Raw genomic sequence first — 26,443 nt, 5'->3', positions numbered from 1 at the left:
TATGGTCCAGGACTCTGGTTGTGACTTTTTGAAAACTAGAAGGAAGGGAAAGGGTGTGACCACAGCTTTAAGGTTCAAGAATACAGTTTAATGTATTTGTTAAGCATTGCAACAACAATCTTAGAATAACAATAACAGCAATGAATGTGAAAGTTAATTTACAATCCAATCAGTCACTAGATTCTACATTCCCTCCCATTCTTTCATGCATCAAACATTATGCATAGAACTTAGCCACTGTGGGTTCAAGTGCTGCTTCTGTACATCCTTGAATACAAATGTACATTTTGCTTTTAATTCTTTTTCCTTCTTTGCTTAAGTCTTTCTAAGGTTGCAAAACACACATATCCACAATATGGCTTTAGTGCCTAACCTAAGATTCCATCCTGGATCTACACTTTAAGGAACGACTTTTCCGTTAAGCATCCAACATTTTGGAATCAATGCTACCACATTTGACCTTGCACTGAAGGGCCTGGAAGTCAAGGTTAGGCAGCGCCGGGGAGCCAATCGCTCGGCTTCTCCCGGCACCTGCCGTCTTGGCGCCTTTTCTCTAATCTCGCCCGGCCGGCGCTCCCTCCAAGAGCTGGTGAGGCGTACGTGAGACAGGAAGTGACGTAGCCAAGGGGGCAGCGGGTGGGGGCAAGGTTATAAACGGCGGCTTCAAGGCCCGTCCGCTCAGAGGGCGTGAGGATTGCCGGTGGCGGCCGGTTGCCTGTGGGCGGGGGAAGTGCCAGTGTGAGTACCGCTCTGCTGTTTGAACTCTGCTGACCTGTCCTTGGGTCCTCTGCTCAGCCAGAGGGCTGCTGTGAGCGGCCCTGGGCCGAGCAGCCTTGGGGAGGCGGCTGCGGCGGGGCGGAGGGGCCCGCGAGCCCGTGGCAGGGGCTGCGGTGGCGCCGGGAGCGGGCTGCAGGTGCAGCGGGTGGGCGGCGGGTCCCCATTCTCCCCTTTCCCTTTGCGCGCCCGCTTCGGTTGCGGAGCGGCGAATGGCCCCACTGCGTACAGAGCTGAAGGCGAGGTGGGTGAAGGGCTCCCCATGTCCCGTGAGTCCCTGTGTTCTGCCTGCGGCTCCTTCAGCCCGGGATTTGCTGCTCTTCCTCCTCAAAAAGGCTGCAGGCCCGCGTGGCCGGCTCCAGGCTGCGGGTTCCGGAGCTCGGGGGCAGCCAAGCTGCCGCAGCCCTGGCCTGCTCCCTGGGAGCACGTGGTGGCTGCTCCAGGAAGTCGCCCCAGGGAACGGCTATCGGGGTTCCTGGGTGACCTTGGGCTTGTAACTCTTCACTTTCTCCGGGCCCCCGCAGTCCCTGATGTCACTGCGGAAAGGGACCAAAAAAAAAAAAAAAAGTCCCCGATTTGGGGGGGTATGTAGGTGGCATGTCAAGGACATGTAGGTGGCAGTTTCTGAGAATCCTACATTTGAATTCGAGCCACCTGGGCTTTCTTGCCAGGCCCCGCCTGCTGGCCTTGTATGTGGGGGTGGGGGGATTTCTCAGTTTTTCCAAGGCTGAATCCCACCGAACGCTGCAGGGGTTTACGTTAATATTGCTAGCAGTCCTCACTTCGAGAGAGAGGAGCCCACAGGAGTAAGACATCTTTGTAATAGCCATTTGGGAGTTGGCGGTGTGATCCAAGGGCTGCAGAAAGACACAGTGCACTGTTTGTGTTGGACAGATCTCTAAAGTGGTGGTGTGGAGAGGGTGGGTAAGAGAATATTTGACAAATCTTGTCAAGTACGCTTTCTCTTGTCCCACTGCTTGCAATGACCTTGCTATCTCACTTATCTATAGGGCTGGTTTGCTGTTTCGGCCTTCCCCACCTTCCTGCCTTTTTTTTTTTTGAGAAGGGGCTTGAAGTAGGAAATAGTTGTCCTGTTACAGAAGTATTTGGTTATCTGATACCGTTATTCTAGGCTTAGATATGAGTTTGGAGTACTAGATGCTGATTCAATTACCTTTGAGCTCGGAAATTTGACCTTATTGGCAGACATTTAAGCTGATTTCCAGAAGTTACTTACTATGAAAATTAAGTTTGGGCTCTTTTAAAATACCTGGAGGCCCTGCTGGTTTTTTTGTTGTTGCTGTTTGCTTGTTTTTTGTTTGTTTTAGTCCCCCCTGTTTGAAATTACAATTTAATTTCCCAAAGGATTATATGTAGCATAGCAGCTTCTTTTTTTTTTTTCCCCCCTTTGAGGGGATGTTTTTGTAGTGGTGGCTGTGAACCCAGCCTGTGTGGGTTCTTGGATTGGGATCAGTTTGGCTAACTCCACCCTAAAGCTAAGCAGTTATTTGCCTTTGATAATGTACTTACCTGTAATGGAGCAAAGTTCCCACCTAACCTGAATCAGACAACAATGAAAGTGACCCTCTTTCTAGGTGCAGGTGCCTAGTTTCTGTCTGTTCTTCCAGATGAGCAGTATACAAATAGACTGCATTGACTTCAAGTGGTTCTCACCTTCAATTTGGGGAGTCTTTGAGAAAGCTGTATGGAAAGATTCTCCTTGTTTTTTCCATTGCCCTTTGTTCATTTCAGGCTCATAAAACTGAGAGACAGGTGCCAGTGGCTTACATCAATAATGCTAGCAACTTGGGAGGCTGAGATTAGTAGGGTTTGAGGCCAGCCCAGGCAAATAGTTCATGAGACCCCATCTCAGCCAGAGCAAAATGCATTGGAGGTGTGGCTCAAGCAGTTGAATGCCTGCTTTGCAAGCTCAAAACCCGAGTTAAAATCCCAGTTCCACCAAAAAAAAAAAAAAAAAAAAAAAACTAAGAAAGACCATTCTATCTAGTCAAGTCATTTTGGGTATGTGCAGGTTTGAGTTTTGAGGACCCTGCAGAAGTTTTGTAGTTCGTATAATCTTTTCTTTACAGTTGGCAAATGTATAGTTGCCTAAGGAAATAAGTTTGTGTAATATCTACAACCACTTGCTTGAGATTTCACAGTCCTACCAGGTAAAATTTAAAGTTTTTCTGCTTTTCACAGAAATCTTCCTCCTATAATAAGATAAACAGAACCGTGCCAGGCATGAGGAAAGATTCCAGGTCCAAGATTTTCATTATATTTTTCACGTCATTTGGAGGTCATGCATAAGCACGTCCCAATACTGTAAAGTAAAATATCCTTACTCCATGTGAATTGCCTCAATTCAATATTGAGCCTCCCAGGAGAAAAGGAGATAAGTCAGAAAAGAGGCACAGAGATGGCCCTTGAGCTGAGCCAGGAAGAAATAAATAGGACTTTAATGAACAGAGAAAGAGGGGTTGGATTGTCTCATTTTTGAGAAAATAGAAGTCAGAATTTTTTTCTGTGACTTGATTTGTTTTGTTATAGTATTAGTTTTATGTCTGTGTTGCACTAGAAATAACATGTTTCTCAGAAAAAACTTGTTAGGCCGTGAAGATCTCTGGAACAGAGCCTTGAAGGAAGGCTGAAGAACTTTTATGTGAGCTCCGAGGTCTTGACCTGATTTCTAAATTGAAGTGGGCCTGTCAGTACGTTTAACAAGGCTTATTTCCATTTCACTGAAAAGGGAGTAGTACCTTTGGGTATGTTATAATACGTGGGTGAAAGAATATTTGACCCCACCCCCACCCCTAGCTCTATACATTGTTTACAGGTCACTGGTCTCAAGACATCCCAAAGTAGCTTAAGACTTCAAGGTAATTACGGTACTGAAAAATTAAGTAGAATTCAATGCCCTAGTCCAAAAAAGTAGGAGTAGGATGATTGAATTTTCTCATGTGCTAGGCCAGCCTCTTACCACTGAGCTACATTCCCAGCAAAATGATTGAATTTTAAGTAAGTTTGGGATTAATCTAGCTGATTTGTTTGCTTATCTTTCATCTAACAGCTCAAAGACATTTCAGATCATCTTTCCATTTCGATTGAAAACATAGGGCTATGTTTTTGCTCTTTATTTTTTTGTTAATACGAGAATTGAATGTTTTTTTCAGTCACCATTATGAACATCAACGATATATAAGTATCTAATGAGTAAAAATCAAGATGTTTGTTTTGTGTCTTGTAAAAGATTGAATTGATGGTGACATCTTGAAATAAGCCCAAATGAGAATTGTTTTGCTTTGGATATGGGCTCTTAGCAGAACTACCTGTTTATAGATAGGATTGTGTTATAATTGGTATGAAAGATTTCTCTTCCATACTCTAAGACCATAACTTAGTGATTTTGCTTAAAAAGGTCAAAAGATTCTTTTAAATGAGAAACTTCTTTATATGTGAGGTTATCTTTAAAGAATGAATCAAATTTTTTATATACACTCTAATGTTAGGCGTGAGGTGTAAGAACCAGTTACCTGACTTCTGTTTTGTCTATTGTTTAGACTTTTTCTGTTGTCAAAACTACCCCCCTCCCTATATTGTGGTATGGCACATATTTATGCATAAAATCTGTATTTTCAACATTGCCAAGGAAATTAAAATAACAAAAATTAGAAAAAAATAAGATGGATTAAAAAGCAAAAAAAAAAAAAAAACCCTCAGGAATAACTACTGTCGTAGTTGAATGAGATTAAAGTGAAGTTTTAGGTTGCAGTTTTTTTCTAACATGACTTATTTTGTGTCTTTGGGCTGAAATAGAAAAAATGTAGGTTATAACTATATATGCTAATAATTGCATGTTAATATCTATCTGTTCCTGCAGACTCAATTACTCAATTTCATCACTTTAAATTCTTTATTTAGGTCATTTATTTAAATGTGTTACTACTTTGGTTTTAAAATTGGTTTAATGAGGGGGCTAGGGACATGGTGAGACCCTATCTCAAAAAGGGCTGGCTCAAGTGGTAATGTGCATGCGGCCCTGAATTCAAATCCCAGTAAACTCCCCCATTTTCCCCTGAAAAGAGATTAATTTAACAACTGGAGGTGTAACTCAGTGGTGAGTGCTTGGCTAGCGTGAGTGAGGATTGGGTTCATTCCCCCAGTATGAGTACATAAAATTAATTTAAAGCTGAAAAGTTGAGAACTGGCTGATTCGGACAAGTTTTTTTCCTGGAAAAGGATGATTAAGGCTGGCTCAGGGTGGGGCCTTTTAGTTCTGGCTCTAGTGATTGGGTCTGTACAGTTCTTGTGCAGTATGGTGATAAACTTTTTGTACCAGGAGGGGCAAGAGATTGTGCTTCTAAGAATATGTTCTATTGTATATGACTTTGGTCTTTAAAGGTTGGAATTTAAGTTTTTGTTTGTTTTGGTGGTGGTGGTACTGGGTTTGAACCCTGCCTCCTGCTTGCTAGGCAGGTGCTCTAAACCAGCTTACGCCATGTGCTTTGTTTCACATCTGCTTGCTTTGTGCTGAGTGGGTATTCAATGTGCTACAAGTATAATTGTGTGTAGGAAAAGTTTTAATTACAAAATTTGGATTTTAGTTAAGATTTTAATTTAAAACTATTGGTTACAGAGGAATGTTTTGCTATGAAAAGTTGACCTTAATTCTCGAATTTCTAGAGATGAGAATAGTTTCTATGACAGTAGCCTGTTGAACTAATTTTCAACCTTGAACAAATCACTTAGCCTCTCAGATAACTGACCTCTGTATCTGTAAAATAGTACAACCTATGTTTTTCTTTTGCCCTTTTTGTCTCAAAGATAACATTGTTTATATCGCAGTAGACATTCACTTAATCAAAAGAATTAGAATTTCTCTCCTTATCTGTTGGAGGTGCTTTGTAGTCTTTGCCCCACCTCTCTTCAAACTAGCTTCAGCATGCTGGAATAGAGGCCTGCAGCATGCCTGGCTGCTCTGTTATCTTTGTAGCATGACATTCTTGACTTCTGCTTTAGTTTCTTCTGTTTTTTTCAGGTGACACACTCATGTCTTTTTGTATTGGTTCCTTTGGTTGCTAAATTTGATTATGTAAATCTGCTTCTCAAGGATGATATTCTTACTGATTTCCCCCACATTTTAATTTTCAAAAGTTCAAGCCTACAGGAAAAATTTAAATATGATGTTATCATCCAGGTACCATTACCAACCAACTGTTAACCATTTACATTTGCCCCATTTTCTGTATTTTTTATGTATTTTTTTAAATGAACTATTTGAAAGTAAGTTAGACATCATGATACTTTATCCTTAGCCACTGGTGCCCGCCTGAGACTGTCTTAATAAAAGATTTTCTACTTGGTGGCTCATGTCTGTAATCCTAGCTACTCAGGAAGCAGAGATAGGAGGATCAAGGTTCAAAGCCAGCCTAGGCAAATAGTGAGACCCTATCTCAAAAAAACCCATCACAAAAAAGGGTTGGTGGAGTGGCTTAAGGTGTAGGCCCTGAGTTCAAGTCCCAGTACCGCAAAAAAAAAGAAATCTAGAAAAGTGATAATACCTCTAACAGTAAATTTGGTAAGTAAATAATATAGCCTGATAATGAAAAGCCCTAACTAAACTGATGAAGTAGTATCTCTCATTGTTATTTTCTATTCTTAATACCAGACTCTTCTGTGCGGCAACTCAGAATGATGGATCAAGCCAGATCAGCATTGTCTAACTTGGTAAGATTTTCAGTTGTGTTTCTGTGTTTGCAAGAATGAAGTCTGTAAGCATGGTTTCACCCAGTGAGCATGAAATAATACCCAAAACTATTATCAGGAATTCTTTTCATTTGAATTGGTGATTTTTTTTATTATTATTATATTATTGTTCTGGGGGTACATTGTGACATTTACAAAAATTCTTACAATATATCAGAGTTGAATTCACCCCTCCATCATTCTCCTTTATCTTCCCCCCACACACCCCTGACTGGTGGTCTTGAGGCCAAACATCCCACAAGGGAAAGGTATCTTCAGGGTATTTTAACTCTGGGGGGGTTTTGAGACAGGCTTGCTATGTGGCTGGCATTGAACTCAATCCTCCTGCTTTAGCCTTCCAAGGGCTGGGACTACAGACGTGTACCCAGCTTATGGGTATATTCAGTTTTACTTAAGGCTAATTATGAAAAATACTGCAAATTTCATGGTAGTTTGGGTGTGCCAGGTAAGAAAGATGAATTACAGTATAGTCATAACTACAGAGGTAGAAGAATCACTTGAGCCCAGGAGTTCAGGGCCAGTCTGGTGACATAGTGAGACCCTATGTCTTAAATAAAAATTAAAAATTTAAAATCTGAAAAAAGCATAGTAGGAGACATACAGAACAAACTCTGAATGAGATAAAGACCAGTGTGGTGGTCTAGCCACATCTTCCATTGACAGAACTGGGAACAGGGAAGAATGTTGGTTTGAAAGAATGTTTTTTTTCCTTAAGCATGTATACCAAGTCATAGTAATGGCTCCAAAACAAACAGTGCATGACCAGACTTTTTCTAAATGTTCCTAATTCCCTGTGTCTCCTTAATTAATGCCTTTTCTCTTTCTCAAAAAAACTCAGTTTGGTGGAGAACCATTGTCATATACCCGGTTTAGCCTGGCTCGGCAAGTAGATGGAGATAACAGCCATGTAGAGATGAAGCTAGCAGTAGATGAAGAAGAAAATGCTGACAACAACACGAGGGCCCATGTCTCAAAACCAAAATGGTTTAATGAAAGAATCTGCTATGGCGCTATTGCTATAATTATCTTCTTCTTGATTGGTAAGGATGGCCATTCAAAATCTTAGAAGTGTTTCTTATGTTCAAGTTTGGAAGTCTGCTGTATTGCCTTGGCAGATGTTATTTTGTACCTTTTAAATATCACTGTGCTAGCCATTAGGAATACAATGACTGAGATTCTATGCCTGCTATTGAATTTAGTCTAGAAAAGGGGAATGTGATGAATCATTTCAATATAATGTGAAAATGTTGTAAGAAATATACATAGGATATTTGGAGCATAGAAACTCCCTGAGGTTTCAAGGAAGGCTTCTGTTAAGAAAAGGTAAATATCTATGTTTGAACAAGTTAACTGTTTAAAATCTATTATAACTTATTGGCTAAATGCTTTTAAAATCTATAAAACTGAGATGCATTATTTGTTTTAAACTACTTAGAATTTAATTAAAACCAGTATTTTCAAAGCTTAGCTGGCAATATTTATAATTCCTACAGGGATAAATTGTAAATGAATTCTATAAGTTCAGTTGTAAAACTTTTTATTCTTAGGATTTATGATTGGCTACCTGGGCTATTGTAAACGTGTAGATTCAAAAACTGAATGTGAGAGACTGGCAGTAACGGTGACGAGCAATTCGGGAAACATCGAGGAGGAAGAGGCAGTCCCTGCTCAATCTCCTCGTTTATTTTGGACAGACCTCAAAACAATGTTGTCACAGAAACTGAATACCATAGACTTCACCAGCACCATCAAGTAAGCTTGGGCTACTAACAGGTTAATCCTCAGTATCTAAACAAATATTTACTAATTATTATTAGGTGTAGTGAAATAAAATAAGGTGGAGAGGAGTCAGTAAGAAATTAAAACTGTGCGGGTAGGTAAAAAGTTAGACTTTTTTGAGGAGTCTCATTTCACTTAACGTTCACAGGTCCTTGATGCTGTACCTTAACCCTTATATATCCTCTAGTATTTAATTTCTCTTCTCACCCATTAATCCATACCCCAAGAAGTACCCTTACATTTTTACTATCTTCATTAGACACATGTCTCTAAAGAGCAAATTCATGTTACCTTTGCTAGCTTCCTAGTTTCAATAGTACTTTAATTATTTCAGTCTTGAGCTAGAAGTCTTGGCATTTTTATTTATTTATTTATTTATTTTGCATTTTTAAAATTTTTTTTTTTAATTCAGGGCCTACACTTGAGACACTCCACCAGCCCTTTTTTGCGCTGGGTTTTTTTCAGATAGGGTTTCACGAACTATTTGCCTAGGCTGGCTTTGAACCTTGATCCTCCTGAGTAGCTAGGTTTACAGGCATGAGCCACTGGTGCCCAGCTAGCATTTTTTACTTTTGTGTATACTGTACAGGTGGCATTATGGATAAAGTGAAAATATAGTCCACCAAAAAAACAGAAACAAAAACAAAAAGCAAGAATTAATATGCTGAATATATTTAAAAAGAGCCATGGGAGATCAAATAAGCAGTTTTATTTCAGAGAATTCATACGCTTCAAAGAGGTGAAAATTGAAGCTGCACTTCTTGTGTTCACTAGTAATAGTGCTTTATCATTTTGTTTGTAGCAGAGTTCCTGGCACTGTTTATTTTCCCTAAAACTGTCCTGTGCACCTGTGTTTATTAGAATGGGACTTTTGAAGAGGTGCTTAATGATGAATAAAGAGATTTTAAAAAAAGTTTGAAGAAATACGCTTTAAATGTTGGGTACAATTGTTTTTCTTCTAAGTTTTATCTGGTCAATCTATAAATTTTAGGTCATAGTCCATCTTAACTATAATATAAACAATTTGCTTGATTAAATACTGTTTTTGGTACTGGCATTGAAATCATCTGTTATGGGACTACTGCTATGATAGGTGGTCTGTCACTTGAGCCATCCATCCCCCAGCCCTAAATGTTTAAACATTTTAACACAGTCCTTTTTCCCTCCAGACAGCTGAATCAAAATACCTATGTCCCTCGTGAGGCTGGATCTCAAAAAGATGAAAATCTTGCCTATTTTATTGAAAATCAATTCCATGAATTTAAACTCAGCAAAGTTTGGCGTGATGAACATTACGTTAAGATTCAAGTCAAAGGCAGGTATGTTGAAAGATGGCAAACTTTATTTTATAGAAGTAGCTACCTTCAAATATACTAAATATAGCAAAGACCTTCAAAATAAAAATCAAGGTTAAGATTTAGAGCTATATTTCCTCAAACCAAAAAATAATGCAAATCAAGTGCTAAGTATATTAAAGCTATTTTTTTTTCCAAGAATGGCCTTAGCTTTGTAGATTTCTTTTTTTTCCTACAGTACTGGGATCTCTTGTCTTGCTAGGCAGGCACTCTACCTCTTGCCACTCCTCCAGTCCCTCAGCTTCATTTTTAACTTTTTAATCTTTTAAATCTGTTTTAGCAGTGCTCAAAACTCGGTGACTTCGGTGACAGCGAGTTCAAGTAGTGACCTGGTATACCTGGTAGAGAATCCTGAAGGTTATGTGGCATACAGTAAGGCTACAACAGTTACAGTAAGTCTTTTCCCTGTGGAAGAGCCTGAAAACTCAATTGAATTTACTGTTCTTAGGAATGTAAACATGCAAGTGTAAGTTTACTTGTAAAATGTAACCATCTTGGCTGGAGTCTAGTCTTAGCTCAATTTTTTTTAAACAAGCAAATATAGCCAAATTAATGCAGAAATAGAAAATGGATAAACAGAATAAATTCAGGTTAAAAATACCTGTATGGCAGGTGTATATTTAGCGGATACTTTCTGAACCAGATAAAATTTTGTGGTTTTACTCTGTTTTTCTGGTTTTGTATATCACTTCCTGGCTACCTACCTACAAGCTAGGATTTTGGAGCTGGGTATATTGTTCATTTCACCCATAAGCCTTTTATATTCAGATATTGGGTTGTTAATGTCAGTTTACTGCTGTTCATAGAGTTTTGGAATATCATGATTAACAGTTTGTATAAACAATCTCAAAGTTGGTTTATGCAACTCACTTTATTATATATGGTGTTTAGGAATTTTTTTGACAGATTTATTTTTCAGACATTTCAGTTAAAATTTCTTTATGTCCTTAATTGTCTGAAGATTAGATTAGGAAATATAGGTAATTGGTGCTTCCATGACTATACTATATGTGATTCTGTGTTCAACATATTCTGTTACCCTTTTTTCTTCCCCTGAAGTAATATAAAATACCCTTTAGAGGCAGCATAGGGTAAGCAAAGACATAAATTATAGGAAGTCAAAAATCATGACTTCACCTTTTAGCCTTGACCACTTTTTTTCCTCTTGGTTGCTTTATTAGTATTAGCATGCAAAAATCTTCTGTCTGGGATTCTATATCATAACCCTCATTAAACCTAATGTCTTTGTTCTAGGGTAAACTGATCCATGCTAATTTTGGCACTAAAGAAGACTTTGAGAATTTAAGCTCTCCTGTGAATGGGTCTATAGTGATTGTTAGAGCAGGGAAAATACCTTTTGCAGAAAAGGTGAGTATGGATTATTAAATATATTGGTATATTTTTTTAAAATATTCTTCTGAAAACCAGCAGTCTGAAGTTCACATATCTGATAATACAATTTATTAAAGTGCCAATTACCTAAGTCAAAGAATACTTCAAAACTATGGAGAAACTATGGTCATTTCCCTACCACCATTCCTGAGTTCTGAGTTCTCCATCACTGTCCCCTCTTTCTTCTATGTCATCCTTCTAATATTTTTCTGATATTTTCCTCTATATTTCTGAATGAAATGGTTACACAGCATTTTGCTTATTAGTCAACTTCATCATTGTCCAGTTGTAGTTTAAATTATGAAAGGTGTGAATTTAGCACTCCTACTCTCTACCAACTCACTTCTTTCCATTCTTTCATTTTCTCAATATAGTTTTATCATAATTTTTGGTAAATGAACATTCTTTGTTTATATTATTACTGCATTCATATTCACAACTGAGTATGACCCTTTTTTTGTTTCTCTTATGGAGACAATTTTACTACTAGTTCTTCCCAAATTCTCCAAAAGAATTTTAAAGCAGGTAATAGTTAGGTGTTATTTGGGAGTGAGGGGGGAGGACAGAGAGGAATCTTTCTGGAAATCCCTATAACCTCCCACACCAGGCACAATCAGTCTTTTTTGGGTGGTGGGGGATGAGAGATGGGACTGGGGTTTGAACTCAGGGCATTGTGCTTACAACTTTACTCCTTGAGTCACACATACTTACTCTGATTATTTTGGAGATGGGGTCTCAAACTTTGCCTAAGCTGGCCTTGATCCTCAGTCCTCCTGATCTTAGCTTCTCAAGTAGCTAGAATTGCAGGAGTGAAAAACACTGATGCCCAGCTACTTTTTAAAAAAAAATTATTTAATGAGTTATTTTAATTCATTTAATGGCCTGGTTTTGAGAGTGTCAGCCTAGACCTTAGTAACAATTTGTCCATTATTAGGACGAAGTCCAGTATGTGTTAGTCTCGTTTTGTATGATCACGTCATCATTTTCTGAGTTCTTATGTTTTGTTTTCATTTTTAGGTTGCAAATGCTGAAAGCTTAAATGCAATTGGTGTCTTGATATACATGGACAAGGCTAAATATCCCATTGTTAAAGCAAACGTTCCATTTTTTGGACATGTAAGTTTCTTGAGACAAAATATTTTTTGGAATTTTTCAAATTGTAATGGGATTCCATATACTTTAGTAGAAATAGAATGGATTACCGTGGTTGAGAAACCTTATTGGTAAAAATTCTCTCAGTGTTGCCTTGAATTGAGAATTGCTGAAAATGTTTGTTGCTAAAAGTACTTCATTTGTCGTGCCTTGTATTGAGAATTTGGCATAGACAAATATAAAAACAAGGCACATTGTGGAATCACTTAGATTTCAAGATGCTGTGTTGCTAAAGTAAGCTTGGGCTGTAACCTCATACCAAATCTGAATCTTCAGGGAACTTAGTGCTGGATAGATCTAATCACTCTTTTGTTTTACTAGGCTCATCTGGGAACAGGTGACCCTTACACACCTGGATTTCCTTCTTTCAATCATACTCAGTTTCCACCATCTCAGTCATCAGGATTGCCTAATATACCTGTCCAGACAATTTCCAGAGAAGGTGCAGAAAAGCTGTTTGAGTGAGTTCTTATTTGAAAGCTCTCTTATGGGGGGGGGTGAGGTTTTGTGCTTAAAACAATTAGCTATCATTTTCTGCATTTGGGGAAGTTGGAGGGTGACTAGCTATTAACTTGATAAAGATAAAAATGAAAAGCTTTATGATCTTGGCATTAGAGATTAGATTTATAAAGTCAGCAGAATTTCTCATGGTATTCTGATATAACTTCTGTCTGTACTTCCTATGGTGAAATGCTTTTGTTGCCTATGGCAAAACCATCTAGTGATTAGAGAAAATATATGAGAATTCATGTTGAATGCATTAGCTCTGGATTGCTTTCTTTTTAACAGCACAGAATTATTCTAGTTTCCTTGTCTACAGAGTAGCTAAGGTTACAGGCCTGAGCCATCAGCTCCCGGCCATTAATTTTTATCTTTGTGTTAACATATTTCCCACCTGGTATTGTCATAAGATGAATATCTAATTTCAGGCCCTTACTCAAGCAATTGTTTATTGTGTAATATAGAACAAATTACTCTAACCCTGTGGTCCTGTTCAACTTAATTTGGTAGGGCTGTGGAGTGGCTGAAAGATAGAGTGGCTGCTGCAAGAGTGTAGCCTTGAGTTCAAACCCCAGTATCAACAAAAAAATAACTGGGTAGCTAAAATATATTCATTTGGTTGGTCTCAAATGAAGAGCATCTATATGTAAGGGCCTTGTAAAATACTGTGTGAGAGGCAGACCCCTATCTTAAGTAATAAGGGACAATGATGGCTTGACTTATATTTATGCAAATAAGACTCTTTGGAGCAGTTATTTTCTGGATGATGTGTGAGGAATTAGGTGAAGCTATTTCACTCCCAGCAGCAGCACAGGAATGTTCCTTTATATAACGATAAGAATGTTGTTGATGGAGAAGGTAGGGGAACATGAATATGTATTAGTGGACTTTTATATGTGAACTTCATTCTGAGTCCATCTTGGTTTGTATTTCGTACGTAAACTAGAGCTTTGTCTCTGGCACAAAGGCACATTAGATGGAAAGGTATAAACATTTAAATGCTGTTAAACTAGGTGGTAACTCAATGGTTTTGAAGTGACTGTCTACATATTACATTAAGACAAAAATGATTGGCCACTAGGGAGTGTATATGTTCTCTTCATATATCCTTTTAACCTAGGACCTCACTGGACACAAAACAGGACTGATTCTGTAAATCTGAGGGAAATAACAATAACTCAGAACTTTGCCTATTTTTTCTGCTTCTAGAAATATGGTAGGAGAATGTCCTTCTAGTTGGGGAACAGACCCTTCATGTAGGCTGCAATCCTCACAAAATCGGAATGTGAAGCTCACTGTGAACAATATGCTGAAAGAGATAAGAATTCTTAATATCTTTGGAGTTATTAAAGGCTTTGAAGAACCAGGTAAAAGACCTTTGCTTTGTACTTAAGGATGTATAGCCAGAGAAAAAAGGGACTGTAATGGTCTTGTCAGTCCTAAAGCGGGCTGTTTATTGGGAGGTATGAAAGCCCTAGGAAATTGATGTTAGAAATTGAATATTTTGACTAGAAAGTCCATCTTAAATTTTTTATTAGACTGTGGGTAAGCAAATTTATTAAGGGAGCAAAGAAACATTTCTTGGGCAATACAGTATCAGTTGCAACTATTTGACTCTGCTCATGTATCATGAAAACATAAATAGCCAGTGTATAATGGATGAGTATGCAGGCTGCAGTTTGCCAATCCCTGTAATAGATTTACATATAATCAAATAGTTGTATCATTTAGTAAGGAAAGCCCTTGGGCTTAAGTAGCTTATTACTCAGTTGGTGAGCACAAATAAGTAAATTTAACTGGTGAGCACAAATAAGAAAAAGAGTAACACTAATAAGGAAAAAGATGAGTATTGTCATGCAATTTGTCTGTATTGGGGTTTGGACTCAGGGCCTACGTCTTGAGCCTCATGCTTGTTAGGCAGGCCTCTACCACTTGAGCCACTCCTCCAGCCCAGTCACATGAATTTTAATCACTAGTGTCCTAAGTCAGATCTGAAGTTAGGCTTTTAACCCTTCTACTGAGGTGGTTATTCTTGACTTCAGTATTAGAGAAACATTTAAAAGCTGATTGTGTAAAGTTTTTTTTTTCTCCCCCTTAGACCGATACATTGTCGTAGGGGCCCAGAGGGATTCCTGGGGCCCTGGAGCTGCAAAGTCCAGTGTGGGAACAGCTCTTCTGTTGGAACTTGCCCGGACATTCTCAGATATGGTCTTAACAGGTAGAGTACAAATTTTGAGACCTTCAAACATTTATGTGCTGCATATAGTTCTAGATGTTATGTATTTTGCTTATGTTTGCCTTTTGCCTATATTAGGATTCTCTCTCTCTTTTTTTTTTTTTTTTTTGTGGCACTGGGGTTTGAACTCAGAGCCTCACAGCACTTGTAGGCAGGTGCTCTTACTGCTTGAGCCACTCTGCCAGCAAATGATTGTTTCTCTTGTTAGTTAGATCCTTTAATACAAGGCAGATTGTCTTTAGTTTTAGCTGCCTTTTGACTTATGAAGGGTTTTCATTGCACTGAAAATTGTCTTTGAGACACTGGAGAGCATTGAGCCCTAACTCTTTGCTTGACATACTCAGAAGGACATGCCAAATCCTTCCTCGTGGCATTGTTTCCTAACATCTCACTTTGCATACATGCAAACTTATATCACATTCTTGAGTCTTTGGGTCATAGCATAAATTACAGTGTTTAATTTTTATATAAAGTACATGAACACAGAAAAATATATACCCATGAAGATTGGTGGGATTGGGAGCTGTGGTACATGAAGTGCCAAAAGGAGCTGTTACAAATATAATTTCTGGAAAATTCTTATACTTGTTCTATTCAATAAAAATAAGCCCAAGTGTGCTAGCATATACCTCTTTCTAGTCCCACTACTTGGGAAGCTGAGGCAGGAGAACTGTTTGAGCCCATGAGTTTGAGGCCAGAGACCTGTCTCAAAAAATAAATCCTAGCTGAGAGTGTTTGCATATCCTCAGCACTTGAGAGGCTGAGGCAGGAGGATTATGTGTTCAAAGCTAGATTGGACCCCATAGGGAGACCCTGTCTCAAAAACCAATTAAAAAAAAAAAAAAAGAAAGACCAGTATTGGTATTTAAAACTTGTGCTTGGTAGGCAGGTATTCTGCCGCTTAAGTCATGCCCCCAGTGTCCTGTGTTCCTCCCCGCCACTCACTTCCTTTACTGCTTTTATCTTGTTTTATCATGTTTTACCCTGGGTCTGTCCTCAGACTACATTCTTCCACTTAGCCAGGGTCATAGGCATAAGCTACAACACCCAGGTGGAGATGGGGGTCTAGCTTTTTGCCTGGGCTGGCTCCCTATCTCTTTTCCTGAGTAGCTGGCATTGCAGGCGTGACCCAGCATGTCCAACCCAAAGCAAATATGTTCTAAAAGAACATATACATCATACTTGAACTGTGATTTTAAATTTCTCTTGTTCCAAAGACTAAAGGACTCAAAGAATGGACTTGTAAAGGAGTGACTACCAATAAACTGGTCTTTACTGTGTACTGGAAATCTATAGATTACTTTTAAGATTTTATTACTCTGCTACTTAGGAGGCTGAGATCTGGAGGTCAGAAGTTCGACACCAACCTGGGCAATAGCTCACCAGACCCCATCTCCAAAATAATTGGTCTGAAGGCATGGCTCAAGTGGTAGAGTGCCTGCTTTGCAAGAGTAAAGCTCTGAATTCAAACCACAGCCCTACCAAAAAAGAAAAAAAAATTATTTCTCTTCCTTTGGTGTTCTTTTATCTCAAAAGGAAAAGAAATGTTTTTTAATCTATCTTGAATTTAGAAACTTCTTATCAATCTTAAGTCAATTTCCTAACTACCTGTAACCTCTCCCAAAGTAAAGCTAAGATACATATATATGTGTATATATATATTTTTGTTTGTTTGTTTTTGTTTTTTTTTAAGGTGGCTTTAAACCCAGCAGAAGCATTATCTTTGCCAGTTGGAGTGCTGGGGACTTTGGAGCTGTTGGTGCCACTGAATGGCTAGAGGTATCATTATTTATACATATGCCCAGAATGGGGACCTGAACCTGCATTGGCTCCAGAGACCATGCTTTTAGATTTCATTGTACCATTTTTTGTCTTTGTACAGTGAGTCAATAGAATCCTGACTTCAAAATGAATTCCTAATATAGTGGCTGTTCTATGTGATAAATAGATTAGTGCCTATTGGTTAATAAATACATATTAATGAATATTAATATTTTTTCTTCTAGGGATACCTTTCCTCTTTGCATTTAAAGGCTTTCACTTACATTAATCTGGATAAAGCTGTTCTTGGTAAGCATCCTTTTCACTAGCTGTTTATGATTTAGGTAAACTTAGGAAACAACAGAAGAAAACTTTGATAAGCAGCATTTGTTAATTTTTTAGTTTACATTGGCCATAACCAGTTATAAATACTCCTTGTTACAGAGTGGGTGCAAATTACCTTTTCCAAAGCAGCTGTTCTCAACATGGCCCCAGATCAATAGCATCCAGGACTATTGGGAATGCAAAATTTGACGCCCTACCTACCTACTTGGTGGAGCAGGGGTCCAACAGAGTTCTAGAACTGCTAGTTCAATTATTTAGGCCTTAAGGAACACTTCATATGTAGATTGTGGCAGCACTGATAGAAATACTGGAGAGTTTAATGTTAAGATGTAGCCAGATAGTCTACCTGAGATCAGTCATTTCCCTGTATTGTGTTTAGTAAGCTTATAGCTAGGAGGCAACTGATCTAAAAGGATAAGAAGATGCATGTGTGGGGGTGAGTTGGAAGCAGAAGGATCTCCCTGTAGCTTGTGCCATATAGTGAGATCCTGTCTCAGACCAAGGGCTGGTTTCAATCCCCAGTGGGGCGGGGTGTGGGGGGAATGACCATTGCTCCCAAATTACTTTTTTAAATCTACTTTATTAATATTTGTTGTATAGGACTGCAGATCTGGATTCCTATCTTCCTGTTTGTTGTATTTTTAGTTATAGAAAGTATCTGTGAAAATTGCTTGGCTAGCTAGGTATGGTGGCACACCATCTGTAATTCCAGCAATAAGGAAGCAGAGCCCAGGCTGCATAGTGTGTTCCAGGGCAGCCTGGAACATAGCAACGGCCCTGCTTTAAAATAAAACAAAATAAAAGTTGCTTGACTGGGAAAGAGGCAATGCTAAAATACTTCTTTTGCAGGTACCAGCAACTTCAAGGTTTCTGGCAGCCCACTATTGTATAAACTTATTGAGAAGACAATGCAAGATGTGAGTGTATACCTACTTACAAAAATATAACTTATTTTTTGTCAAATTATATTAGATGAAAACATTTAAACCAGTCAGTAATCAATAACAGGAATTTAGGATAAATTCTACAGCATCATTAAGTAATGCTCTTGGTTTATTGATCTGTCACCTGTTGAACCATGTGAGGGGAGGAAGGTGGTATACAAAGGGCTCCATTCTCAAAAAATGGTTTAGAAATATGTAACAAAGTACCACGAGGCCTGAGTTGTACTTAGGTGTTCACAGGGGGTTGTCTACGTCTGGATGTTAAAGAAAGTTTAGATGGAGCAAATAAGGCCAAAGGAAATACTCATGAAAAAAGGAAAACGTGGATGAATGAGGGAGAAACGTGAGAACGTCTGCTTATGGGGCTAGGGGGTATACATTGGAATAATTACTGGAGCAAAATAATAAAGCTTGGTGTGGCCTTGATGCCATAAGAATCTAGGTATCACTATAGGGTCACAAAACAATGCAGTAATGTGTTTGCTAGTTAGGCTGACAAAGTAAAATGTGCTGTAAGGGCAATGGGGATATGTTTCCAGTGGTAGAGCCCCTGCTCCAGCCTCACCCAAAAACATGCTATAAGAAAGAACAGAGACAAGATATGCATATCATGTAGGCTAGTGAAGTTTTTAAACTTATGGTTAAGCTACCTAAAAGAAGGAAGGTATTATTTTTCTCACCATAACTAAGACAGCATAAGCCTACTAGGAGTAATAAGAAATTTGAGATTGTGGGTAGGAATGTAACTGAGTGGTAGTGTACTTGCCTGGTACATGTAAGGCTAGGTGCCATACTAGCACTGCAAAAAACAGCAAAAGAAATTTGACATTGTTCTAAATTGTAAATTTTTCAAAAGATAACAAAAAATTAAATATTTTTACAAATATTTATGAAGAAAAGCAGGAACTAGCCTGCATAAATAACAAAAAATTATGGGTTTTTCTGATAAATCAATTCCTTATTTTACAGGTGAAGCATCCACTTAATGGGCGATCTCTATATCAGGACAGCAATTGGGTTAACAAAGTGTAAGTTGAAGCGAATGAACAACCAGTAGAAAGGCAGAATTGCCCAGTAGCACTACTGTGTGGATAATGATCCTTGCAGTGAACTTTACTTTACTTATAGATTCTATGTAGGAATGAATTGGGGGTTCAGAGGAGGGTTGCACTGTAGCAGTCTGTTCTCTAGAAAACTTTCTAAAGGCACATTCTTGCTTTCCTTGGCAGAGAGAAGCTTTCTATTGATAATGCTGCTTACCCTTTTCTTGCATATTCTGGAATTCCATCAGTTTCCTTCTGTTTTTGTGAGGTAAGTCTCAAGAACTCTACAACCATTATGTAGTATATCTTTCATTAACCTTGAGACCAAGTGTTTTTTGGAGATTCTTGGCATCAGGTTGTTAACCCAGTATAGGCCAAGTCCTAACTGAACTATCAGTCACTAGGAGGAGTGGTGGAGGATAGGGAACTTGCGATGAACATGGCTGGAATTCTTCGATCATCTGCTTGAGCAGCAGCATGAGTGGTAAACTAGCAGGTCATCACATGCAAGTGCTGGCCGTCAGGTCCTAGGGTTGAAGGAATTAATGATTCCTGTTGACCTTCACAAGTCATGTTTTGTAAAAACTTAAAATGTAGTTTGAGATGTCAAAGCCTAGCTAACAGTACTGGATAAAAGATGGAGTCATAGAAATGTAAGTCTAAAAATAATGAATTGAGGTCAAACCAAAGAAATATCAATGAGATTATCACCAGTCTCAGGACAATAGTAGCAAAGAGAGTTGAAGCATAAAAAGTACTTAGGGAAGTTGTTTGATTATAAAAGTTGCGCCTGGTGCTTCATGATTAGGAAGAAGGTGAATTTTAGTCTAAGAGTGATGCTTTATATTGACAGTACATTTCATGTATACTTTACTCTTTCCCTCTTTTTTTTTTTTTTTTCTTTTACTCATATGTGCATACAATGTTTGGGTCATTTTACTCTTTCCCTTTTAAAATGGACCAGATTTCCCAGAGAGAAGAGAACAAGGGACACAGCCTCAAGGAATTTGGCCAGAAATCTGTGTAGGATCTGTGCTGCATTAGAACATAGATTCTGTAGAACCTGGAAGAAAGTAGTCATTCTAGGAGTAGGTTAGATTCTAAGGAAAGCAGCAAGAATGGTATCTTCTTAAGGTTGCAACACAAGGGAGGAATTGTTAGTAACTTATCCTAATGGTGAAGCCAGAATATGATGTTCCTGCTTTTTACTGGGGTTTGAACTCAGGGTCTTCCACTTGTTAGGCAGGTGCTCTACCACCTGAGCCACACCCCAAACCCCATGGCTCCTGCTCTTACAACCCACGTGATTACTGTGGCCTGGCTTTGTTTTCCAGAACACATATTATCCTTACTTGAGTACCGCTTTGGATACCTATGAGTACCTGATTAAGGAAATTCCTCAGCTGGACAAAATGATGTGTGTAGCAGCAGAAGTGGCTGGCCAGTTCATAATTAAACTTACCCATGATGTTGAATTGAACCTCGACTACGAGATGTATAACAACAAAATACTTTCATTCGTGAAGGATCTGAACCAATACAAAGCAGGCATAAAGGTGAGTAGTAATTGAAATAGGTTCTTGTTAAAATTTTTGTTTTTAATTTAAATTTATTTTCAAATGATACATAAAAAAATTGTCCATATTTATGGATATGTAGTTTTTATCACATGTGGTGTTAATCTCTCCACTTGTTACTTTTATGGTAAAAATGTCAATAATTCTAGCCTTTTGAAATACAGAGTACATCACTATCTATAGTCACCCTGTGCAGCACAGACCAACATTTCTCGCCCTTATCTAATTAAAATTTAGGACCCATTGATTGACTCTTTCCCCATTCTTCCGTCCCTGCTACTCTTCCTAGCCTGTGGTAACCACTCTTCTACTCTCAACTTGTATGAAATCAACTATTTTCATATTCCACATGAATGACCCTGACTTACTGCACTTAACATGACCATCTCTAGTCCTAACCATGTTGTTGCGGATGACAAGATTTCATTTTTTGTGACTGTATGATACTGTTATGCATTATGCGATGTACTAACCGTGTTTTCTTTATACAATTGTCAGTTGATGAACATTTAGATTGTTTGTATTTCATAACTGTTACAAACAATGCTGTAATAAACATAGGAATGCAGTTGTGTCTCTGACATTACAGATTTCCTTTAAATATGTACTCAGGAGTGGGATTGCTGGATTATGTGGTAGTTTTATTTTTAATTTTGAGAATTTTCCATAATGATTGTTCTAATTTCCATTTCCATATGATGTTCCTGGGGAGGGATAAGTACATTTTAAAGTAAACTGAGGTATAATTTTGCTTAGAATCCATAACTCATTTGAAAAAGAAACAGGGAAGCTGTGGTTATTGATCTGGGATAGAGCACAGCAAGTATTTCAGAATGTGTTGAACTGTGTTTTCTGTCATTCATGAGTCCGGTCAATCCATACATGGGTGGAACCTGGACAATATATAGATTTCCACCATGAGTGTAGGCTGTATACATGGCTTTCATACATGGCTTGGATGGAAAGAAGGTGTGTTAATCCTGAGTCTAGTATTCAAACATTAAATTGATGTTAGTTAGTAGTTGCCAGCTGGATTCATGATACTAGGAATTGATTTAACAGATGGCTTACTGATGTATATCACTAACCTTGTGATGGCTTTCTTGTAATAAGTAATGTTAGGAAATGGAACAACCAAAGGTTTTCCCCCATACAGAAATTGAACTGGGATAAAAATAGACTGCATATATCCTTTTCCTAAGCAAATTATTTAAAAATTTTTAATGATAGTAGTTTTCTTATGAGGCAAAAATGAAAAATTGTACTGTTCACTGGATTCAAAGATGAGTGTTACCATTTATAGAGCCTCTAAAACACGGTGGTTAAGTCTTGCTTTCAGAGCCTTGAGTTTACCTGTGAGTCACTTCTTTTTATTAGTATCTTAGCTATTACATCTAACAGAAAGGCATTTAGAATAGCATCCTTAGAAGCTAACTTATAGTCAATTTGACATTTTTCTATGACAGGAGATGGGCTTGAGTCTACAGTGGCTGTATTCCGCTCGGGGAGACTATTTCCGTGCTACCTCGAGACTAACAACAGATTTCCACAATGCTGAAAAAACAAACAGATTTGTTATGGGGCAAATCAATGATCGGATCATGAAAGTAAGTAAACTTGAAAATTTTTATTTAAATTTTTAATTAGTAAAGCTCACATTTCTAAAGGGTAACTCTAGGAACCCTTTTGCTTTAGAATTGAGCACAGATTTTTAACTCACAGCAGTATCTAAAACCAGCATATCTAACCTGGACATTACAAGAGATATTTCACCTTAGAGTAATTTCTTAGAGTTTAAGTTTTTAGGGGCAGCAGGTGTAACTCAGTGGTAGAATGAGTGCTTACCATGAGCGAAACCCTGGGTTCAAACCCTTGCACCAAAAAATCCCATTTTGTTGTTGTTGTTGTTGTTGTTGTTGTTGTTTTTTAAATAAGAAATCATTAAGGAATTCAGCTGTCTGTTTAGTCAGGCCTTAACTATTTTACCCTAGTCTGCTTGGAAGAAATGAGCTGTGTTATAAACCTTTTGTGTTCCAACCAAAAAACAATCTCAATACAGTTTTTTTTGGCAGTACTGGGGTTTGGAAGAGTGTCATGCTTGCTAAGAAGGTGCTCTACCATTTGAGCCACTCCTCCAGCCCTGTTTAGGATTGGGTATTTTTTGAGATCAGATGTTAGCTTTGAACCACAATCCTCCTGATCTCTGCTTCCCGAGTAGCTAGGATTAATACAAGGGTTCTTAAAGGAATTGACAGTTTGCTTCAGAATTTTAACCTTAAGAAATTGGTAGCTTTGCTCTCAACATTCTCAAGTTTAGGGAGAATTTTAGCATTGAAAGAGAATAACAGTTGCTCTAGTTTACCGGGTTCTTTCCTTACTACATGAATTATAGCACTGTGTAAGCCGTTTTGCTGTTTTGTCTTCACAGGTGGAGTACCACTTCCTTTCTCCCTATGTATCTCCAAGGGAGTCTCCTTTCCGACACATCTTCTGGGGCTCTGGCTCTCACACTCTGTCAGCTTTACTAGAGAACTTGAAGTTACGTGAGAAGAAAAATGGTGCTTTCAATGAAACACTGTTGAGAAACCAGTTGGCTCTAGCAACTTGGACCATTCAGGGAGTTGCAAATGCCCTTTCTGGTGACATTTGGGATATTGACAATGAGTTTTAAATGTGACAGTGATAACGTACTAAGAATAGCAGAGTAGTCTGTGCTGGTTGTGTTAAATTTTCTGTAGAGCTACAAAACCTAATGTTAAAATTCTACCCAATCATCTTGATACTACTAGATGTCTGTAGGTTAGGCAGCAGCTTTTAACACAGGGTAGGTACCTGCTCTTCAACTTAAAGTGAAAAACTACTTTAGAAAAAAATGTTTATGATAGAATATTTTCTCGAATTATCTCAACAATTTTAACTGCCTCTTTGTGTCATAGTTATGAAAATGTTAGAACCAGTTCCATGAACTCTGCTCTAAATCCTAAGGACATGATCTTTTGAGGTGGGAGGAAGAAGGTGGTAGCTGCCGAAAATTAAAAGCAGTGGCTTGGCGTGTATGATCCTCAATCTTAATTTGATGCTAAATAGGAGATACCAGGTTGTAAGACCTGGTTATCCAAATAAGATACATGCCCTTCCATAAGGATTTAGCTGGTTTCCACATCCCTGAATGAAACAGTTAACTTCCAGAAGAGCTAGGACTTGTTTTCTTGCCAGTGAGGTTTGAGTCCTTCAAAACTGGATAATGAGGTTCAACTGTTCATCACAGGAATAAGGCCTTAATGTATTAGCTGCATTATTTATGAAAAGAGGAGACCAGAAGCCAAAGACTTTTATGCATTTTGTTTTCCTGTGATCTCTGCTCCACAGCCTTTAAATTCTTTGTTTTTTTCCAAAGTATTCTGAAAGAACCAGTTTTAGGCATTTAATTTCAGACTCAGTTTGTCAGATTATTTAAAACACACTGCCAAGTTTTGGCCAAAGTGTTAATCTTTTGGGAAAGCTTTCTATCATTTTGGCACTGAGATATTTATTGTTTATTTATCAGTGACAGAGTTCACTATAAATGGTGTTTTTTTTTTTATAGAAGATAATTATCGGAAGCAGTGCCTTCCATAATTATGACAGTTATACTGTCGTTTTTTTTGAATAAAAGCAGCATCTGCTAAATAAAACCCAACAGATACTGGAAGTTTTGCACTTATGGTCAATACTTGAGGGTTTTAGGAAACAGCCACAGACTAAATAAAATTACACTGTTAAATATTAATTGGAGAAGAATTAAATTTAAATAGGGATTGTTAATTAAGTTAACTGTTTTTAGCTGGCTAAAAATAAAATTCTCATAAATGTAATGAACTGTTACCAGGTTATAAATAAATATCACTTCAAGCCTGTGTTAGTACTCATACAAAATTTTATATCAGACATTCAAGGTATAACTTAAATTCCAGTTTTGCAAAATTTCCAGTACCTTTGTCACAAACCTAACTCACATTATCGGGAGCAGTGTCTTCCATAATGTATAAAGAACAAGGTAGTTTTTGCCTACCACAGTGTTTATATCGGAGACAGTGATCTCCATGTTACACTAAGGGTGTATGTAATTATCGGGAACAGTGTTTCCCATAATTTTCTTCATGCAATGACATCTTCAAAGCTTGAAGATCGTTAGTATCTAACATGTATTCCCAACTCCCTATATAACTTAGTTTTAGTTTCAGAAACATTTTGTGGTCATTAAGCATTTGGTGGGTAAAGTCAACTGCTGTAAAATAAAATTATTCCTTCAAGATCTTTTTTTTTTTTTTAAATATGGGTGTTTGTTGTCTGTGGTTTCTCTAGGTCTTCTGTTTAGGGGGTTAGCATACATTTATAATGTTTGATGTTGATAAATGAATTCAACTTGATCTCGTTATTTGCATGTTGTCTTATAAAATCTTAGTTCAGGCAAGTTCGAATCCAGAATTGACCTTTTGGCTTAAAGAAGGGGAACTTGTATAGATTTGGGGTGGGAGGAGTGAAGGGTGTGGGGAGGCAAAGCTTGCAAAAAGATCTTTAATCTACCATTAGTATGGTGTGCACAAACTATAGATATTAACAGAAGTTTGAGGTCATTTGAGTAAAGGCTTTTTCTCATTAGCCATCATCATAAACTTGATAACCAGCTGTTAAAGAGCAGTTCAAAAAACTGCCACCTAAGGAAAGGTCAGTAGGGTCTCTTAAAGGTTTTTTGTTGTTGTTTTTCTTTTTTTTTGTACTGGAGCTTGAACTTTCAAGTCTTGTGTTTGCTAGGCACATGCACTTGAATCATCCTTCTGCCCTCTCTAAGGGTTCTTAAAACCTAGTGTCACTCACTCAAGTTACATAGACGTAGATTATTATTTTATAGCCTCACTGCATTGTTTTGCTGCTCGGTTTTGCTCATCTTCATGGACCGATACTTACTACAGCTAAATGAAAAGGTCATAGCTGGGATTCCTAGTTTGGGTATCTTGCATGCATACTCCAAGGTATAATGGGAAAAAGTGTTCACATTAGGTCTTAAAAAACCCTAACCCTTTGCTATTAATGGGTTGAGTTACTTCCAATCAAACAAGGCAGTTGAGTGGCAAGAGGCCTGAATGAAGCATGTGTCAGATGAGTGGCAACCTGTTAAGTCTTCAGATTTTTTTCTGGTTAAAGATTTTGAAGGTAAAGGATCTACTGAATGAGCTCTGTCATGATTCACTGTAGAACTTGCATGACCTTCACTGTGTTAGCTCAACCTACTCAGCTCTATTTCTGTAAACAAGTGACATGCCCTTATACTTGTACACAAGCCAGTATGTGCAACAATGGGGAGATTCCTTATGTGATTTAATAAAATGCTTGAACACTAAAAAACATTTTTGTTTTTTTCTTTTGTTTCTAGAACAGTTTCAGCCAAACTGGGCATAAAGTACGAAATTCCCATATACCCCCATCTCTGCAATTATCAGCATTCCACACCACAATGGTTCATGTAGCAATTGAACCTGCATAGACTATAATCACCCAAAGTGCATAGTTTACATTAGGGTTCTCTCTTGGTTGGTGCTAGATATTCTATAATTTTCCTCCTTGCTCTTAAGCGTATTTGGACAGATTCCATGGTTTTTACAAACTAGTCTTCAGCAGCAGGCAGAGATCAGAAGGATCACTGAAGCCAGCTCCAGGTGAATAGTTCTTGAGAACCTGTCTTGGAACTTCCCAGAACAAAAACACTAGCATGAAAACCTGACTTCAAAAACCCCAGTGCCACTAAAAGTCCACTCTAATAGAAGGCTTGAGTCTCATT

General features: G+C 38.1%; 1 protein-coding gene across 3 annotated transcripts; it reads left to right on the top strand.

Moving 5' to 3' along the window:
- Nucleotides 1-611: 611 nt before the first annotated feature.
- Nucleotides 612-26,010, top strand: Tfrc (transferrin receptor). Of its 3 annotated transcripts, none has more exons than XM_020176469.2 (19): nt 612-738; nt 6,443-6,501; nt 7,379-7,580; nt 8,088-8,292; nt 9,489-9,638; nt 9,958-10,066; nt 10,929-11,042; nt 12,084-12,182; nt 12,540-12,679; nt 13,929-14,086; nt 14,818-14,937; nt 16,649-16,734; nt 16,962-17,025; nt 17,911-17,978; nt 18,975-19,033; nt 19,235-19,316; nt 20,383-20,604; nt 22,092-22,232; nt 23,054-26,010. In XM_020176469.2, exons 2-19 carry the CDS (start codon nt 6,466-6,468, stop codon nt 23,294-23,296), a joined length of 2,298 nt encoding a protein of 765 aa, XP_020032058.1. In that variant the 5' UTR covers nt 612-738; nt 6,443-6,465; the 3' UTR covers nt 23,297-26,010. The 3 variants fall into 3 exon arrangements, with proteins under 3 accessions (XP_020032058.1, XP_020032057.1, XP_073929514.1); XM_020176468.2 differs by having other exon boundaries at nt 9,955-10,066; XM_074073413.1 differs by lacking the exon at nt 612-738 and adding an exon at nt 940-1,018 and having other exon boundaries at nt 9,955-10,066.
- The last annotated feature ends 433 nt before the right edge of the window (nt 26,011-26,443 follow it).

Source organism: Castor canadensis, chromosome 5 (genome assembly GCF_047511655.1).
Source record: "Castor canadensis chromosome 5, mCasCan1.hap1v2, whole genome shotgun sequence".
NCBI classification, from domain to species: domain Eukaryota; kingdom Metazoa; phylum Chordata; class Mammalia; order Rodentia; family Castoridae; genus Castor; species Castor canadensis.
Note: the sequence above shows the minus strand (reverse complement) of the source record. Positions and strands in the feature narration are given on the sequence as shown.